Below are 21,376 nucleotides of genomic sequence, written 5' to 3' on the forward strand. Positions count from 1 at the left end.
CAATTCTGTTCGTTAAGAATTCTCTTCAGTGGATTTTTGTACCTTCTTTGCCAAGCTGTTGATGCTTTTCATAATTTCCTTGCATCACTATCATTTCTTGTCCCAATTTTTATTCTATGTCTCTTACTTGATTTTTAAAATCCTTTTTGAAAATTTCTCCAGGAATTCTTGTTGTGCTTGTGTCCAATTCATATTTTTTTCCACTAAGGCTTTGCTTGTAGTTGTTTTGACATTGTTAACTTCTTCTGACTTTGTGTCTTGATCTTCCCTGTCACCATAGCCACTACCTTTCTATGGGTTTTTTTTGTTTTATTTTTTGCTCATTTTTCCAATTTCATACTTATAACTTCATGTTAAAGTTGGGCTATGTTTCTAGGGTGGAGGGCACACTGTTGTGCTGTTGTTTTCAGAGTTTGTTCTAAGTGACTGTAAGTTTTTGGCTCCTCTAAAGTGGTATGCTCTAAAGAGAAGTGTAGTCACTGCTCTCTTGGCCTGTATTCTGGTCTTTGCCCAGGAAGGACCTTATTCTCCTGTTGCTACAAGTGCTTCTGTAGTCTTTGGAACTGTGACCTTGTATCTTGCTTTCCTGCAGTCACAAGTGCTAGTGTTTCTGCCTTGAAACTGAGATGAGGGTCCTACTCCCTTGTGAGCAACCACAAGCACTCTTCTCTGCCCAGGAACTGTGACCCAGGGTCCCTGCTCCCCTTCCACCCTGAGCACTAGTGCTCCTTGTCCCCTGGGACTGTTACTCAAAACTGCATATGGGCAATATAAAGGGTCCTGAACCCAGCACCAGCAAAGGGTCCCTTGTAATTTCTAATCTCTGACTAGTTATCCAACCCCTTAACTCTCTATGGGCTGAGAGCACCAGAAATTGCTGCCTCTAAGGCCAGATGATGCACTGTACTCCACCTCAGTGTGACATTTTCTGCCAATCCCCTACACTGTCTTTGGCTGGAAAATGGTTTCACCCCAACCTTTTGTTGGTTCTGCCATTCCAGAATTTGATTTGAGGTGTTATTTTAAAGTTATTTGAGTGGAATTTGAGAGTTGGGTCCTTTATTCCACCATCTTGGCTCCCAAAATTGGCCCCTATATTCTTAAGGGAGGATTTGTTCTAGGCATACAAGGACTCTCAATTATAACATGAGACTGCTGCTTTCCTGGCAGCAAAACACTTGAAGCAGAGTAGATGCCCATCAATTGAGGAATGACTACAACGATGGTATATGAATAAAATGGAATATTATTTTATCTTAGGAAATTACAAATATAAAGAATAGTCACAGGAAATAATGAAGTAAAATCAGCAGAACCAAGAAAATAACATACACAATGAGTGGTTTAAATGGAAGAGACAAAAAACAAAAAAGAAGAAAGAAATCATACTATGTAGTTGCTGCATAATGACCAAGCTTGGCCCTAAAGAAGAGAAATAATTCCCTTTCCTCACCTCTTTACAAAAAATGGTAGAGTATGGGTATGGAACACTTCATTTATTTACAGATTTATTTGATGTGACGAGTTTTGCTGAATTGCTTCCCTTTCCGTTTCCCTTCTTATTCTTTATTATAAGGGACGGCTTGCTGGAAGGGATACAGGTAAAGATATTGGGAAATGAAAGTGCTGAGAAAAACAAAAGGTACTAATACATTTTTAATAAACAAAATAACAAAGTTACTGGTCAAGCACCATGTGTGGTAGAAGGAAGTGGTAAATATGGAAGCTTTAGCTTTCAAATAAAATAGAGAATAAGGACAATAAAAGGTTTTTTTTAAAGCATCATCTTAGAAGGCATTTACTCTACACTACTCCACTCATTCTAGAAGTAGGAATGCCAACATCATCTTTACATATGGATATAATTAGCAATAGAAATGATATTAAAGATGATGCTTTGCTAAACATCTAAGAATCATAGGACCTTTGCATTTGACAAGCACCTCAAACCTAATTGTTATCTCTCCCATTAGCATGTGGGAATTAGATAGTTTTCATTGAGAAAAGACTATTCCTGCCTTTCCTATTTCTATCCCAACTCCCAATAGTACTTTGTACATAGTAAGTGCTTAATAGGTGCATCTTTCATTCATTCATTATTTATTCATTCACTCACTTCAGTGGTATTCTTCTAGCTCTATTTTTTCATCTAATTTTTATATTCTACCTATTAATGATTATACAAACCTGCAGAGCCCTAAAATGAACTGAACCCCAAATTCAATACGGCCAATTTCATCCCCTGAGAGTACCACCAATACTGTCAATTCTCAATTCCTTAGGAAAGAGATGCATGCATACAGGCAATGAACACTTATTAAAACCATCTACTATGTGCCAGGTACTGTGCTAAGTGTCAGAGATACAAAGAAAGGCAAAAAGATCGTCTCTGCTCTCAAGGAGCTCACAGCATAATAGGGAAAGACAACACATAAAAAGAAGCCAAAAGGAGGAGAAGGGAAAAGGCACTTAACATTAGAATACAATGAAGACACACAGGCAGCTAAGAAATGATGAGAGGGCTGCCCTGGGCCTCTTTCTTAAATGGAGGAAATGGGAAGAACTCTCAGATATTCACCCTCCACCTTCTCCAATCAGATAGAAGGAAGGATCCCAGGGAAGGGGATACATGAAAGAGATAAGATTTTTCAGAGTTGATGAAATTTTGCAGGAAGATTAGTTACTGGAGGCAATGAAATCCAGGAGGTCAGTTCTGTGAAAAACGATGAAGTGGCTGATTGTGGCATGCATAATCAATGAACACACCAGTACATTCTGAGAAAATAATTTATTTTGTTTTACATCTTAAATGATATTAAAAGCTCTTAAGAGCAATCATTAAAGATATACTGAATTTGTTTCAATTGGAATTCCAATGACTCTTTCCTTAAAAAAAAAAAAAAGCAAAAGAAAACTAATCATCAACTCCCCTTAAAGTTGCCTCTTAAACCTGATACCAAAACACTCAGGATACATCATGTTGAGTACAGGGTGGATAGCTTAGTCCTTCTTCATCCAAATTTAGTCTAAAATGGATTGACTAATATTTACGGAGCTCAAGAGGGCTTTGACTGACATATGATCTATTTTCCCCTGCAGGTATTTAAAATTTTATTATTATTATTTTTACAAAGAAAGTGTTAGATAGGGAGAGGAACAGGAGAATGTTCATGTTAACCACTGTTACACTGTGTCAAAGTAGCCCCTGCACAGTAGTTAGCACAATATATGCAATGACAAATAGGTCCTTGAGGAACTTATTTGGATACGGAAAATAATTTGAGCTGGAACACATGAGAAAGCTAGGAAAATAAATATCAACATACATTCCTTCTCCTGCCTTCTCAGTGAGCTAGTGGCTCAATTACCAATGAGATCTAAGGACATTTATAGTCTCTCTCAGAGGATACTGATGTCTTTTGCCAGAATGATGGCTATTGGAAAGGCTAACATTGCCATCTGTATTTGCTTTCATAATAATTCACATGGAATTCCATTTTTGAGGGCCTACAGTCATTCACTTGGTGTCTTTTGCTTCTTTTACCCTGGATGCTCACTAAGACATTATCCAATCCCTTGAAGTGGTCCAAGTGGCACTGGCAGTGATAATTAAATAATAGAGCATTTCCATAGGCTTTCTCTTGTTTGGAGGAAGTCCAGGGTAAAGAACTTAAAGTTTCTTGCCCTCTCCTTCTAATCTCCATTGGCCCTCTCTGTCTCTACTTTCTCTCAACTTCTTCTCCTCACTCACAGTGTGAAAACTACAAGGTGGAAACTATAATTGGGGCAAGTATGAAACAACACACGCAGAAGGAAACACTGGCCATTGAGAGTCATTAGGTAGCCCTGTGAATTTGTTGTGTCCACTGGAAGTAAGGATACCTTCCTCACTCCTGTAACACAGGTCATCAAACACCAGTCTCATATCTCCAACATGTTCAGTGCACCAACGGGATCTAATGTAGCAGTGCCACAGACCAGTCACCAGACTCTTATTTTATATTTTCTGGCCCCTAAAGATGACTTAACACTCACTTAGGAGCTAATCTGCCTCTTGCTGAATAGATGTTTAATACCTAGTCCTGGAAGAGTCATTGAAATAAAACCCCTGGGCACCATTATGAAAACTCATGTTCAGATAGTTGTGTCTCCTAATATTTTTACAAACTTTGCAGATGAATACATCACTATCTGATCAGGAATGACCACAGTCCTCAAATGGGTTCAGGTAATGTGCCATTGATAGTCATCTAAGAATTGTAAACTTGGGTTGTGTCATAGCCCATAGTACTTATAAAGTATTGGCACAGGCCAGATGTCACCATCCTTCTTCAGGCTGGCTGAAGACAGCGACACATTACAAAGTCATAAGGAACCAATCCATGACTTAGACCTTCCTTACCAACTTTTGGATGGTTGAATTTTACTTACAGAATAAGAGTGTTTCTGGCTTTGCATATTTATGACATAATCTATTTAGTCATATTTTATTAAGGTCAAAATATTTCCCCATTACCCACAGTAGATTAAAAAAATCAGTGTGTATTTACATCTAATTTCCATAGATAGGTTCTTTATCCAGTATCACCCATGCAGAAGATTGAAAATTATAAAGAAAAAAGAGGTTTTGTGAATTTGCTTTTGAGTGAGGTGATGACTTTTTGTAATTTTTTTGGCTTTACTTTTTTTTTAAGTGCAACTGCTTTGAGGAATTAGCCAGAATGGTAGGCACTCTAATCCAGAAACTTAATACCATCCCATCAAAAATATCAGGAGTTATTTCTCACCACATTATACTCTTTTGACTGCCAAGCAATCTTGACAAGTCTAATGTCTGAGGAGGTGCCTATATGGTAATCCCAGCAGTATTCTGGTGATAAGATTTTTGTGGGTTTATTGAGAAGGAAATACTTGTTGAGATGGCTTTCATCATGCCACTCAGCTTCAATGTCATTTTTCTTGTCCTGAAGAATTCCCTTGAAGCATTCCTGGGTGAGGTTCAAAACCCGAAGGGGTGTGCCACCAAAAATGGCTGCATGGTAATAGAAATCTCCCTGGCCAAAAGGGATGTATGCTGCAGACTCAGGCCTTCTCTCATAAGTGAACTCACTGGGATCAGCCTTATACCACCATGCCTGGAGTTGAGCTACTGACTCACCCAGAGTCTCCACCCCAAAATCATCCTTGAAGATCTGATCCACATCCATGCAGAAGAGGAAGTCAACTTCATACTGGATGTGATTTATAATGTGTTCCCCAATGATTTTCATACGCATCATGCTAATATCCTGCCACCTCTTCTCTCTGTTGATTTCAAATACTTTGAATGTACGAAGGGGACCCAGCTGTATCCAAGGTATCTTAGAGTAGTCATCCACCATGATGTAAAATATGACTCTCTGGCCAACCATGAAGTACTTCTCAGCAGACGTCATGAATTCCTCCAAATATCGATCAAGGTACCTGTGAAACAAACCATAAATAAGTTAAGTTATCCCCCTAGATGATGATAATGATAAGTTTTAGTGATGTCATGCTGAGCTATATAAAGATAGCATCTATATAGTGCTATATACACATACATATATGCTATCTTATTTAGTCTTCTCAACAACTGGTGAAGTAGGTGCTATTATTAAGCCAATTTTGCACTTTAGAAAACAGGTAGACAAAAGTTTGAGAAGAAATTTTCTGAGAGGCAGTCTGGGGGACTGGGGGCCCTCACTCAGTTCCTAGCTGGTTCACCAACTGTAGTCATAAAAATATGTGTTAAAGAGAAACTGATGCACAAAGTTATAAGCAGATCAACTTATTAGTATGGCTAGCAAATATCAATAAATTGGATCCAAGACTCTTTAGTAGTCAAGGATACATCTGACAGATCAAAGACTTGTCCATAGTCACACAGCTAATAAGTTTCTGAAACAGGATTTGAACTCAGATTTTTCTGACTTCAAATCTAACATTATAGCAATTGTACCACCTAGCTCCTTCCCATTTTCTCTCACAATTGACAGCATGGATGGACTTTGGATGGATGGTCTATCTAGCTACCATAATATTTTGCTTCCATGTCACAATTTATCACTTGCAAACCAGAATGCACCCAGAAGGGTGACCATGATGATAGGGAGTACATAAAAAACTATGCCATATGAGAATCACTTGAAGAAAATGTATATTCCTATGTAAAACTGAAAATTGATGCCCCATCTTATTTTCTATCATTTTCAATTTATTATGTATTAATTATCAATCAATTCATTATGTATTGATTGGCCCCCTCATTATGTTACTTTGAACTCCCTTAAGCCTGAAACTTCAGTTGCCTATTGTGAAATTATATAACTGAAATTCTGTGGTTTAATTATTGATTGAGAATTGTATCTAATCAGTATATCTAGTCAGAATTAATATTTGTGAATCAAATTCAGACTTGATTGCAAAAGCCCTATTAGTAAAATCTATAAGAGTTTAACTTCTGTATACCTCTGGGATAAAATCCAACCATAAAAATTTAATCTGTGAGCCTTTGCCGATCATGGAGGGAGAAGAGTCAATCTTGTGATAGGATGTCTGCCCACCACGAGACTCTCTGAAGGATGTTAGTCATGGGATTTTGGTCCACCTGGTGAGAAGCTACTGTGAACAGCCCCAACCAATCAGGACTAAAATGTGTCTATATAATTACTGTGTAAATACTATGAAGAACTGATCTGTCAGATGTATCCTTAACTATTAAGGAGTCTTAGATCCAATTTATTCGTATTTGCTAGCCATACTAATAAATTGATCATGCTTATAACTCTGTGTTTCAGTTTCTCTTTAACACAGATTTTTATCACTACAGTTGGTGAGCCAGCTGGGAACCAAGTGAGGTCCCCCCCACCTCCACCCCCACCAGCTGCCTCTCAGAAGAACTCTTCTCAAGACTACCCTGGAGGTTGGATTCACCAGCTTGGCCTTGATCCAGATTTTCTTGGAGGCAAGGTAAGCTCCTGAATGGAGATCTTTATTAACAGAAAAAAAATAGGAAAGTCTCTAGGGCACTTCAACAGTTATTATACAAGTAGAATTTAAATTGATAAAAAAGTGTTAAAACTGATTATAAGAACTAGATTTTTAGCAAAAGTTTCAAAGAGAAAGTAAAATTCTTAATGAAGAGGGGTAAGGATGAAAGAAAAATGCATAATACCAGGAATTTCTTTTTTACATTTTCAGCTGGCAAAGCAAAACAGCCAAGTTATAACCAAGTTGTAAATTCTCCCTTAAGTGGCAGTGGGCCAAAGTAAAATGGCTTTTCTAGTGATAAAACAATTGGCTACTTAAATTCATTAAGTTTAATTGGCTTTTCTAAATTGGCTCAAAATTGAGAATCAGTCTCTGGGTCCTCCTCTGTACTATTAAAATCCTAGTAGGGCAATCCTGAAGACCGTGTTTCTATACAACTGGCTATAACAACCTATAGCCAACTGAAAGGAGGAATTGTCATATTCCATTTCTTAAGTGGGATGAATGGGGGATGCCCTCTTCTATGGGGGCACACTGTAGGGTCACTTGTGGCAACTTCCTAATAAATGCCCTCTCAGAGTCACTTGTGACTGCTACTGCTGGTTTCCCACTCAATATCCCTTTATGAGTGACAGGGGTGGGGGCAGATACTAGTGTTTCCAAATGAATCCGTTCCCCCACCCCCAGGAAAACTGCTTAAATCCTAGAGTCAAAGCAAGCCACCAGTTCATCTGGGAATGACAGTTAGCCATTAAATGAAGTGACCTTTGGTCTAAGACTGCTAGAGATTCAACTGGTAAACAATTTTGGCCTAAATTTGACACTTTTGATTATTGTACATTACAGAAACTAAGAATGGCCATTGCACAATCTCACCCAAAAAGAATGAATCATGTTTAAATTTGGTGTGGGCCAGCCTTGTCTGATGGGACATGCCTACTGCTCCTTAAAGGGCTCACTTCTGACTACTCTGTTCTGACTGTTCCCTCCTCTTTTGCTCCTCCACCCTATTTGTCTTCCACTATGGTAAGAGAACTAACCTCTTTCAGACAAGAAGGACTAGCTGCTGGTGATTTTATACCATGATGTCACCCAGCCTGGAAACATGATACCATTAAAAGTCTTTCTTGTTATATCGGAAATGCCCAAATATGAAAGAAGAGATAAAAAAAATGGACACCTAGGCAGAAACCTCAGGCAGTCTTGGCCACTACCAAAATACTTCCTCCTTTTTGAGCCTTGCCAGGGAACCTCAAGAACAGGAATGCTTTTGTTGCACAAAAAGGGGGGCATTTTGCTAGAGGTTTCATTAGACTTATAGAATACTAAAAATAAGATAGTGGGAAGACCTAAACAGAAATTTAGAATATTAGAGTGTGGGGGTAAGTGTCTTATCTGTGCTTTGCACTAATCTTTACTGGCAAGTGTTTTCCAGGTGTTTCTTTTGTTCCGTAGTCTGACAAGTGAACCTAGTTTTTTCATTTAGTCTGATCAGCCAAGGAAAAAGGAATATAGAAAGTGAAACTTTCAGAAGTCTTCAGAAAAAAAAAAAAACCTGTCTTTTCTCTCTATATGTCCAACCCTGCCCAAGCTGGAGACAGAAGACAGATTTAAAAAGATCTTTTTTTTTTCCTGGCCCATAAGGAAAAAAACAATTAGAGTATAAATTTATACCCAAATTGTAATTTTTCTACTGAAAATTTCTAAATTGTGATTTGGATGCTTTATGAGTCTTTTGATGAGTTTTGGGGGTACCAGTCTGCAGAGATTGTTTAAATAGGAACAGAAATTTGTAAAGTTTGATAGAAAAAATGGGCAGATCTATTAGATTACTTTTTTTAAAAAAAAAAAGGAGAAACTTCAGGATGACGTGAAGTTTAAATTGCAAACTGGTTTTAAAGTTATAGTTTGAATTTTAAGAAGTGTTTCAATAGCCATGAAATCTGTTTAAAAGAGATGCAGTTAAATAGGGATTCAGAGAAGTGTTAAGAAAATTAGGAAAATATTACAGGAGAAATTAGAGTAAAAGTTCTGTGAGTTTAAATAATTCCACAACTCAGAACTTAAAATGAAATGTTTGCTATGTAACAGGAAAGTAATATGTTGGAATATTAAAGACTGATATGAGATCTCTAACTGATCAAGTCTCACTTTTATAGTGGGTTCTGCTTTTCCAACTGCAGGATAGTAAGACCAGTCATTTCGCTTTTGAATCAGCAGAACATTCCAAAGCAGTTTGTAGTTTGTAGGTTTTTTGCTGGAATTAGTTTTAATTTTTGTGTAAATTCTTTAAAAGGTACACTTAAAAACTGTATTTAAAGGGAATGACAAATTTATTGCAGAATGGAAATGAGATTTTTTCCGATTAAAAGGCAGAACAGGAAAATTTGAGACCACATTCAGTTTCCTCTTTCCAAAAGAAAAAAAGTAAGTCAAGTTGCAGTCTATTTACCCTTCTGTTGCATACTGCTTTTTTTTTTCTTTTTGTGCTTACTGCTTTTAAACACCAGGCAAACCCTGTTATTGGTCCCTACATTGGGACTCCCAGATCACATACTTCTGGTAAGTTTTATAACAGTATTCAAATTGCAAAGGGAATGTAAATACTAAAGTGTTCCCAGTTTCTGATTTGACCTCAAGAGAGAGAAAAATTTACTTTAAAATCAGGAAGCTACTGAAAAGTAAATAAAAGTTAATGTTCTGTAAAGGCAGTTAGGGTAAGAGTTATTGAGAACAGAATTTAACAAGAACATAACATTATAGGAGTTAAATGTGCTCACCTAATGTGTCTGTATGAATGCTCAAATTACAAAAGATCAATTAAAATGAGTATATAGCTCTAAAATACTAAAGTTTTGAGAAGGCAAAGTAGAACTTGCAAATTATTTAAGGACAAATAAACATTTTATGGGATGAAATAAGGAAGCATACAATATAAAACAAAATTTATCAGTTAGAAGTTTATAAAATCATAAAACAAAGCACAGTGCTTTGGAATATCTACTACATGATACATTATAAATTAGGTTAAGGAAAACAGAAGAAATGGACTTAGCTTTTGAGTGATTTTAAAGGAAATAGAGAAAAAGTTAAACCCTGAGCCCTTCAGAAAATTATAGTCTGCATCAGACACTTTTTTTCAGTAATGCAATTCCTGTTAACTCTATATGAAGTCAAAACTGTGTTTTAATAAAAGCAGGAACTTTAAATCAAGAAATTATTATATCATAAAGCAAAGGATCTTTCTAACTCAAATCATCATTGCCAATTCGGCAGATTTAATTATGGATCAGAAAGGATAATAATCTGTTTTACTATATAAGAATTAGTGAAATTGGTTGAAGTCATTAGGGAAGGCTACATCAATCTTTTTAGTATAAGTACACTATCAAAAGGTGTTCAGTTGTTCGAGTCACGCCCAACTCTGTGTGAACCCATTTAGGGTTTTCTTGGTAAAGACATTGGAATAGTTTGCCATTTCCTTCTCCAGATCATTTTACAGATAAGGAAACAGAGGCCAACAGGGTTAAGTGACTTATCCAGGGTCACACAGCTAGGAAGTATCTAAAGCTAGATTTATACTCAGGTATTGCTGCTCCCAGGCAGGCCCAGTACTCTATTCCACTGTGCTACTTACTGTTGTTTAATTTATATTTAATTGTTGTAACTAGAACCAATGTGATGTTCACGATTGCATTCTAACAGTTGAAGTCTCATCATCACTTTCCAATCTGAGTTAATTTTTTAAAATTAAAGCTCAAGCTAATTAAAAACAGTGAGTCCTGACATTTGAAATCCTAGTAGTTAATGACCCTTGTGAAAATTGAGATTTTAAATTGTTAACATTAGTGGTTATACAGCTCTACTTGATTTAGTTGAAATTTGTTCCAAACACTAAATTAATGTGCTCTCATGTGATATATTCTCCTATTAGGAGAATTATTGTAAATATTTACAAAAACATTTTGTGTTCTCTTCTAAAAATCCATAATCTTGTTTATGTCACTGGCATAATTTTTCTTGTTATTTGGGAAATCATTGTATAGGGATTTCTGTTAATTTAAAATCATTGGAAAATTAACTCCTCTTTTGATGACAGACAAAGCTAAAATTCCTAACTGCTAACTTTTTAATTAGAGATAATAATTCAATAACTTATAGTATTGGAAAATATCATAAGCTTTGTAAGAGGCAATTAGGAACCAAGATCTTTCACAGATAAAGAAAAGTGCTTACAAATTTCTTTATAAAGACTAATATTTTTGGACTTTAGATGTGACTAGTATGAAAAAGATGAATTTTCTACAACATTATGTAAATTACACGTTTAAGTACCAGCATCAAAAAGGAACTTGCTTTTATATAATGCTATTAGATTATAAATTGAGGAAGGAAAACAGCTAAAATATGAAGAAAACTCTAGATAGTAATAGTAAGTTATTGATGTGAGAGGAGTAGAAGACATCTTTTAAGGTACCAATGTCTGTGACCTTCCTGTGCCATAATTGAGTTCTAGAGGATACCCTCCATTACTGCCAAGTAAACTTCTTTGTGAAATAAGTGGATAAATGCTTCTCTAGCATAATAGAGGTTAACTTTTAAAAGGAGATAGATGACCTCTTCTCCAAAGTGACCCTGCTTATTACATGTTGTGACACTACAATGAGGAGCTATCTCTTAGCCAAAGGGAGGAAACTTAAACTCCGTAGTTGTGGCTGAGGGAGTTGTATTTGGGTTTGACTATCACTTAAAAAACAATGTGACTGTAATAAATTCTTATTGCCCCAAAAGTCTCAGAGAACAGTTAAACTCTCAAACACATTAAACTTTTGCAACTATTTCCAACAAACAGCTCCTCCCAAAGATGAGGAAACACGGACTTTTTTTTGGCCACTAGCTTTAAAAGCTACAACTTTCACCATTATACTTTCTGGAAACGATTGTTCAGGTCCTCATGGTAAGCCTTATTTACAAATACAGTAAGTTAGAGTGTACAAGGTTTTGTTGGAATCTTAAGAGAAGGATTCAGACAGTGCCTTCCTCGTCCTATAACTGTAAAGTGCTTACCACAGTGCCTGATAGGTGGTGAGCATTATGTAATTGTTGGCTACCGTTATTGAGTTATTTTGAGGTTCTGAAACGAATGAACTTTTTATGTAAAGCAATGTGGAAATGTGTTCAATTGAATTAGTGTCACCCAAATTGTAAGAAGTTTTGTTTTCTGTTTTACAATACATGAGATTGTGTATGTTCTGTCATATTATGCATTGGGCTGTCTGGTTTTCTAACTAGCTATGTTAATTATTAAATGAGGTATTTATTTTTTTAAATGGTTAGTAATGATAACTTACTTATTGGCGACTTTTGACTGAATAATATATACTAGTATAGTACTACTACTATACTGAGGAATCATTTTAAATTGTCATTTGAATTACAAATAATAGAGACCATTCAATGCTTAACCTTATTAACAATAAAGAAGACATTTTGCCTGATCTCCTAAGGTTTTCTTAACCCACCACATGAGTCATATTTTTAGAGTTGATAGTTATAGTTTATAGGAGATTGATACTACAACATCCTTTTATTATGTTAATATGATTATAATATTTTCCTAAGGGGAGAATGAATTAGAATTAGATTTAGATAAAGATAGATAAAAGATGAAGGTAAAATTTTTTGAAATTAAATGGAGTATACAATTTTCAGTAGTAACAAGATATATGTGTTCACAACATTGGCTCTCAAATACAAATGATTTAACACACAAAGGGTTCATTTTACAAGTCAGGCCCTCATGAATTTCTTTTTTTAGGATTGATAGCAGTCTTCATATAAGATACAAGGTTTGGATAAAACAGTCAGAGACACATGGGACTTAAATTCTCTGAAGTTTCAAGTGTGGGTTCCATATTTGATGTTCTATAGTTCACCACCTCAATTAGCTACTAAATTGTATTAAGATCTGTTTTGTAAAAGGTTATAGCAAGAACACCTAGGAACTCTGCAAGTACCTTTGAACCAGACAAGGAGCCCTTCTACAAAGACCCACCTTCAGAGCTGCCATCAATTAAGACCTACTCCAGAATGGAATCATGAGAAGTTGTTTCCAGGAACCACATGAAAACCTGAGACATTAGAAACTCAACTGGAGATTAAATGGACATTGGAAGTGCGCTATAGGGGTACAAAGGCACTTGAGAATTGTATTACCTAGAACACATGTAAAATCTTCCTTTCCTACACACTACTGTCCCTGTAAAGTTAGCTTATGGAAGGGGACTGCCCCCAGTGGATGCTGTCAATGCACTGGCCTTAGGTAACAAGGCTTTAGCCTGCTCATCAAAGCACTCTTGAGTTAAGGGAGCCTGTTCCTGTCTAGCTACTATGACACGCAGATGGAGAAGGCATGAGAGACTTATCACCTTTTGCTGATTCATTTCTAACATCATCAGCAGCAGTAATAATCAAATCTCTTATGACTGGCCTTCCATAAAATGCTGAACCCTTTAATTATTGCTCTCTATTGCCCCATTGCTAATTTAATTCCAGCGGATTCTGATCATTCTAATCATATTAATTTGATTTATAGATGGTAATTCATTGGAGACAAGTCTCAAAGAACCAAAGGTGGAAATGTGAAATTGAAAATTGATACCTCACCTTATTTTGTATCATTTTCAATTTATTATGTATCAAAAATCAATCCACAATGTATTGGTTGACCCCCTCATTATGTGAGTTCGAGCTCCTTTAAACTTGTAATTTCAGTTGTCTATTGCAAAATGATATAATTAAAATTCCATGATTTAATTATTGATTGAGAATTGTATCTAATCAGAATCAATATTTGTGAATCAAATTCAGACTTGACTGTATAGGCCTTATTAGTAAAATCTATAAGAGTTTAACTTCCCTATTCCTATGGGTTAAAATCCAACCACAAAAATTCTCATCTGTGAGCTTTTGCTGACCATAGGGAGAAGATGAGTCAATCTGGTGATAAGATGTTTGCCCACCATAAGAATTTCCAAAGGATGTTTGTTGTGGGACGTTGCTCTACCTGGTGAGGAACTGATGTAAGCAGCTTCAACCAATAAGAGTGAAACATGTCTGTACGATCACTGTGTAAATGCTATTAAAGAGTTGTTCTGACTGTCAGATGAATCCTTGACTACTAAAGAGTCTTGGATCCAATGTATTGGTATTTTCTAGCTATACTAATAAAATGATCATGCTTGGAAACTTTGTGCCTCAGTTTCTCTTTTACTTCTCCCAAATTTTCATCATAACACAGCCTGGAGAAGAGAAAATTTAAAGAGGCAGGTTTCAACTATCAAGATGAAACTCAATAAGAAGAAACTTCTGAAAAATTAGACCTCTCTCAAAGGTGAAGAGGCTACCTCAAGTGGTAGTGTATTCTTCAGAATCAATGAAGGTTTTCAATGTTTAGTTGAACAACCACTTCTAGGGGATGCTGCAGAAGTGATCCTTATAATAGTTGGGAGATTGGACTAGATGACTTTGATGTACTTTCCAATATGAAATTCCAGTGTATTATCTTTACCTCATCAGTGCCTCATTCTAAATAGCTTTAAAAAATCCATTTTAGATTTCAAGTCATTTTGCTCATCTACTTCAGAATTTTTCCACAGCCTTTCTCATCCTACTAGAAGCTGTGGATAGAAATGTCCCATGCCCAAGCATGGGCCTCAGTAGAAACTAAATCAGTACCTTATTATTAACATCAGCTCAGAGCCTCCATAATTCTTCTCATAGGCATCCTGGAATACAGTCTTTCATATTTGGTCTGAAGATAGGAAAGTTATTCTGAGTTCAACATGTTCATCATAAATTCTACTTTCTGATTTTGTTTAATCTGCATTTACTTATACCAGTTCCACTCCTTGTTAGCCATGTGACTGTAAGCAAGTCATAAGCATAGGATTTAAAGGTGGGGAGGACCGTTGACCGGGAGGACAACTGAGATGAGTAACGCCTCCCCCCCCAAACTCTAAAGAAGAAACTGAAGTTTAAAGAGAGGACAGTGAATTGCTCAAGGTCACACAATTTGTGAGGAGTAGAACTAGAATTCTAACTAGTAGAAAGAAAGCAGCATTTTAAGGCAAGCTACTTACTTAAGTCCCAGCCTGGCCATTTCACTGAGCCCAAATTTCCTTATTTGTAAAATGAGAGTAAAAATCAATGGCCTCTACAAACTTTACATTAACACAGTGCCTGACACATAATAGGTACTTAAAATTTTTACTGATTGACTGAAGGTCCCTTCCAGATTTCTAAAAAAATTAATTTATTTTATTCTGAACTCAACAAATAAAATAATCATTTCCATAACACAGTAAAATAGAAAAAAAAAGATGACTGCATATGAAACTGCAAATCTATTACATGCAACTTGCTATTCCTTTTAAATATATGATAAAGTTATCATGGAACTTCCCCCTATCCCCCAAGATGGCTACCATTAAAAATGAACAAGTGTATATATATGTAAAATCATTCTATTTATCAGTTCTTTCTCTGGATGCAGACAGTGTCTTCCTTCACAGGGTCCTTGTAGTAAATTTGGTTATTTGTCATAGTCAAAATTATTTAGTCCCTCAAAGTTGTTCTTAAAACAATGTTACTACTACTGCATACAATGTTCTCTTGGTTCTGCTCATTTCACTCTTCATTATTTCATGCAAGTTTATCCATGTTTTTCTATAATCATCAAGCTCCAGATTTAAATCTATTATCCAATGATCTTTCATTTCTCTATAAATTTCAGTTTCCTCATCTTTAAAATAGAAAGAGTACATGTACGGTCTACCTTATCTATAATAAGTAACTTAAAAAAATATAAGGGGTTATAGAATTAGAAGATATGATCTAGAAATAACTCTAGCTGTGGGACTTGTATTTTAAGGATAGAGTTACAGTTATTTCTGGAACCTTGAACAATGACTTAATCAGCTCTGCCATTGTTTCCAAATGGGGTGTGTCAATCTTTTTCCTTAGGGTCCCACTCACCATTTCTTAACTTTCTGGACCAAGTTTCCCTTCTCTAACCACCACTCCCAGAGAGTATGGTTTTCTTCATTATTCTTCCTCCTGGGGTGGATGGGGGTGGGGAAGGAAGGGACAGTCTTTGCTTTTGTACCTATAAGCCCAGGGTGTTAGGCACATAGCAAACGCTTAATAAATGTTTTCATTCATCCATTCATTCACTAAGTACTGACCACCAGGGGGCAACAGGATACCACATTGTTAGTCTATTCAATTACTGGATTCCCTTTCTGTACAGATCCCCTGCCTGAGTCTCCCACCTCAACTATCATTCTTGTTGTATTCTGCATGAGAGGTCAGTGCTTAAGGAACATGAATGCTTATTTCTTTCCACCTGGCACAGCTCTTATGACTCATGCAAAGGCATCCTTATCAAATTCAGAGAGTTAACATATCAGGGGCCAAAGTTGGGCTCCCCAAAAGAATTCAATGGGCTACAACAGTGGATGACAGTGGTGAAATTTAATAGGGGTAAATGTAAAATCTTATACTCAAAAAAAAAAAAATCAACATCACAAGTACAAGACGAGAGGGAGTAACCAGACAGTTGCTCATCTCAAAATGACATGCAGGCTTGGGAGATGGATCCAAGATGTTAGAATGAAAGGACCAAAGGAACTGGATTCCTCATATCCTAGCCCCCAAACAGGGCAGCTTTAAAAAAAAATACACACATACTAAAAACCTACCAAGATAATAATGGTAAAATGATATTTCATTATACTCACATACCACCATTTATTGATGATTTCCCAATCAATGGCCATTCACTTTGTTTCTAGCTTTCCATTACCCTCCCCCCCGCCACACACATACACAAATCACAGTTGGTTTTTCAAGGAGAAAAAATCAAGGACACAGAAGCTGACAAAGATATGTGAGCATAAATGCAGAATTATTTTCTCTAGCAAAACTCAAAAGAATTTGGATAGTTGCTGATGTTGAGAAGTTTATAAAGAGACATAGCCACTCCAATGAAATACTTGAACTAATAATTTCCTAAGAAAAAGAGAAAGATAAGTATTTAAACAAACATGATAAAAAGCAGCATGAGAACTGTAAGTATAGTATTAGCTAAATCACTAAAAGTTTCAGAAGAGTGCTTCAGAAAAACAGAAACAAAGAAAAAGGAGGGTCAGTAGGGGAGTGGGATAATTCCAAAGCTATGCTCCTCTATCTTTGAGAAAGAAGTTCAAATTAAGGTAGACAAACAACAAATCTAACAAATTCAGCAAAACAATGGTAGAATCTTGTGATTTGGTGCAGAAGGGAATGAGTAAACGGAAGCTAAGATACAGAATGGCTATTATCAAGTAAATAGAAAGATCAGTACAGTGTAACCTTATGTGAAATGTGTAATAATGACCATGCTTGGCCTTAGAGAAAAGATAGAAAAATGCACCTGCCTGCACTACCTCCATTTTTTTTAAAAGATAAGGAAATTATATATGTGAAAGGTAAAATACGCTATCAGACACAGTGTCTGGTTTGTTTTGCTGAAATGTTGCTTTTAAAAATCTTCATTATTAAAAAAAAAGTTTACTGGTGAGGAGGCATATTCAGAAATTAATACTAAATACTAAATTAATAAAATTGTCATTTTATTAATAAAATCAACTATTCACATTAGTAAAAGCAAAAGGCATCCCTAAAAATTTTTATTTGACTGTGATTTTAATTATTGTCCCTTGGCAAATGATATCTTTACATCTTCTTTAGGCTTATGGTATTTTCCCCCCTTATCACTGTAGCTTTGGAATTTAAATATAATATTAACAGGTGTGTTAGATCTTGGTTTCCTCCTCGAGAACATATTGTCAATTCCTTCTGTTTTTATTTCTCCAAATGTTTTTAACTAATTCTAGGAAAATATATTTGATGATTTCCTAAAATGGATCGCCCAGAGATCTTTTGTTTTTCTAATTTCTCTAGGATGTAGGTAATCTTGAGGTTGTTATGTCATGATCTATCACTTAAGTCTATTATTTGGACCTATATGCTCTCTGATCATTTGGAAAATTCAGTGATTTTTCAGGCTTTATTTGTAGCTGCCATGCATTGTGTGCAATTCCATTTAGTAAATTTAGTAGTATATAGTAAATTTGTTTTCAATTTATTAATAAGTAAGCATCTATTAAGTGCCTACTATGTTCCATATACTGTAGTAAGCACTGGGGATTAAAAATACAAAAGACACTTGCTGCTTGTGTGAATCTTACCTTGTTTTTTGGGGATATAACATTTTTGAGACAAGCAAATGCAGTAAAAAATACATAAAAGGTAACAAGAGAAGGCACTAATAATTGAGGAAATCATTAACATTTGGGCTGAATCTTGAGAGGAACTACCAATATAAAGAATTGGAAATGAAGAGGCAAAGCAATCTAGGTATGGGGAATAACTACAGTAAAAGGCACAAAGATGGGGAGATGGAATATTATGTATGGGAACAGCAAGCAGGCTATTTTGGTTGTAGCACAGAGCACGTGAGGCGAAGTAACACGTAATCAGCCTGGAGAATTAATTGGAGTCCGATTATGAAGGGTTTTCAATGCTAAAGAGAGGAGTCCATATGTTTGCATTTTAACTAAGACATTAGGGAATCAATGAAGCTTCCTGATTGAAAGATTGAGCTGGTTACACCTCCATTTAGGAATATCAATTTCACACCCAGATATTGGATTGTAGAGATGCCAGACTAAATGTAAGAAGACCATTTAGGAGACAATTGAAATAGTGTAGGTGAGAAGTGATTGAAGTTTGGACCAGGGTAGTTGTGACACGAGTAGAGAGAAGGGGATTGATGTGAGAGGACATAGAATCAACACAACTTGGCAATAGACTGGCTATGGGAGTGAGTGAATGAGGGTGAAGAACTGAAAATAAGGTTGCAGACCCTGGTTACCAGAAGTGTGGTGGTCCCTTTAACAGAAATAAGGAAGCTAGGAGGGATAGAGAAAAGATAATTTCTGTTTTCAACATGTTGAGTTTCAGATGCTTATGTGACATTCAAATAGGAATGTTAAATAGATATTTAGAGATTCAGAACACAAGTTCAGGAGAGAGATGAGATATGGATATATAAATTTGGTAGTCACCTGTTCAATAAACATCTATTAAGCACTTACTATGTGCCTGGCATTGTTCTAAGAGTTTGGGATACAAAAAGAGGCAAGAAACAGTCCTTGTTCTCAAAGAGCTTACAATCTAACTGGGGAGACAAAATGCAAACAAATATATGCAAAGCAAGCTACATAGAGAATAAATGGGAAATAATTAAAAGTAGGAAAACACTGGAATTAGAGAGTCGGGGAAGATTTACTATAGAAGGTGGGATTTCAGTTGGGACTTAACAGAAGCCAGGGAGGTCAGTAGTCAGAGCAGAGAAGGGAGAGTATTCTAGGTGTGGGAGACAGCCAGAGAGAATGTCCAGAGACAAGAAGTAGAGAGTCTTGTTTGTGGAATAGCTAGGAGGCCAGTGTCACTGGATAGAAGAGTACATGTTGGGAAGTAAGGTGTAGGAAGACTGGAAAGGTAGGAGAGGGGAAAGTTATGAAGGTCACTGAATGACAAAAAGTATTTTGTATTTGATCTTGGGGGCAATAGGAAACACTAGAGTTTATTGAGTAGGTGACATAATCGGACTTGTATCTTAGGAAAATCATTTTAGTGGCTGAATGGAGGATGGACTGGAGTAGGAGGACACTTGAGGCAGGCAGACCCACCGGCAGGTTTTGCAACAATCCAAGCATGAGGTTATGAAGGTCGATTGGGGAAAGATGGGAATATCAGGAGAGAAGAGGCCATATTCTGAAAAGGTTGCAAAGATGAAATCAACAGGCCTTGGCAACCGCTTAGATGTGGGGGGTGAGAGATGGTGAGAGTCCAGGATGACTTCTATGTTTATTCTACAGTAAATAGGGAAGGTAGGAGGGGGAGGGTCTGGGGAAAAGATAATGAATTCAGTTTTGGACATGTTGAGGTTAAGATGTCTACTGGAAATCCAGTTCAAGATGTCTGAAAAGCTGTTGGAAATGTGAGATTAGAGGTCAGCAGAGGAATTGGCGCAGAAAAGGTAGATTTGGGAATGATCGGCATATAGATGATAATTAAATCCATGGGAATTGATGAGATCACCAAGTGAAGTAATACAGAGAGAGAAGAGAAGAGGAACCAAGACACATCTGTGAGACGCCTATGGTTAGAGGAATCCAGGAAGAGGCAGTGATGTGTGATAATTGAATGCATGAAAGCTAATGAGATCACCAAGGGAACGTACACAGAGAGGAGTGAGACCAGGATGGAGCCCTGGGGCACATCAATGCATCAGGGTTAGGGAAGGGATTATGGAGATGATGCTGAGGTGATCTAATGTCTGGAATTGGTGAGGAGGGGGCTCAAGAGGGATGGCCTCAATTTTTCCACCTAAGAAGAAGGTGAGGTCTCCTGTTGAGAAGAAGCAGTCAATACAGAGATGGTGTAGATATATGGGGGTGAGAAATGTGATATTTTTATGGAAAAGAGTAAAATGATTGGCATATAGCAGTAATGACCCAATAAGATTGGATAACATAAATCTGTAGTGGAACTAGTCAGCATTACTGTGGGCTGGCCTTCAGCAGCATTGACCCAGCAATAGTGGAGAAGGCAGATAATGTATGAAACACCAGGCAAAGTGAGATAATAGACAACAAGACAAAGGAGAAAGGGATTAAAGAGCCAAGGGGCAATGCAACGTTTAACTGGTTAACTAAAGGATTGAGATTTTGAAAGAAGAGTGTGACCAGAGCAGGGTTGGTAGCCCAGAAAAGCAGGGAAGGGTAGAATGACTATAGGTTTTGGTGGGTTAGAGAATGTAAACATTAGGGGTGAAACAAGAGGAAGGCTAGAAAAACATAAGTAAAAGAAGAATTTCAGAGTAATGTGGATTGTGGAGGTGGAATACCCAGGGTGTTAGTAGTGGTTCTACTAAGTTTAAATTAATACCAGAAATAAGAAGAATAAGGTGTTTGTTCTCTTCTGACAGAATGAATGAAAATGAGCTTAACAATTATAAAATGCAAATGTGCTAAACTCAACCAATAAAAACAAGATTACTTACAGAAAAAAACATTTTGTTCAGAAAGCTCAAAACAGATTTCAGAATTAAGAGGTAGTTTAAAATTTACCACTCTATCACCAGATCATGAAAAAGACAGGTGAACTAAAACCAGAAAGCATGAAAAGAGATAAAGGACATTTATATTATGCAAGGAACAGTGCAAAATTAAAATCTAACAATATTAAATACATA

At 36.4% G+C, this 21,376-nt stretch overlaps 1 protein-coding gene across 5 annotated transcripts in view; it reads right to left on the reverse strand.

Moving 5' to 3' along the window:
• Positions 1–2,773: 2,773 nt before the first annotated feature.
• The window catches only part of LOC114047052 (N-acetyllactosaminide alpha-1,3-galactosyltransferase-like), a 124,490-nt gene continuing 105,887 nt past the window's right edge, over positions 2,774–21,376 (reverse strand). For all 5 annotated transcript variants that reach the window (XM_027867733.1, XM_027867732.1, XM_027867734.1 and 2 more), the window contains one exon: positions 2,774–5,463. In XM_027867733.1, coding sequence (XP_027723534.1) covers positions 4,770–5,463 — 694 coding nt within the window. In that variant the 3' untranslated portion in view covers positions 2,774–4,769. The remainder of the gene's footprint in view (positions 5,464–21,376) is intronic.

The sequence above is a fragment of the Vombatus ursinus genome, unplaced genomic scaffold, assembly GCF_900497805.2.
Source record: "Vombatus ursinus unplaced genomic scaffold, bare-nosed wombat genome assembly UNPS02014786.1, whole genome shotgun sequence".
Classification (NCBI taxonomy): domain Eukaryota; kingdom Metazoa; phylum Chordata; class Mammalia; order Diprotodontia; family Vombatidae; genus Vombatus; species Vombatus ursinus.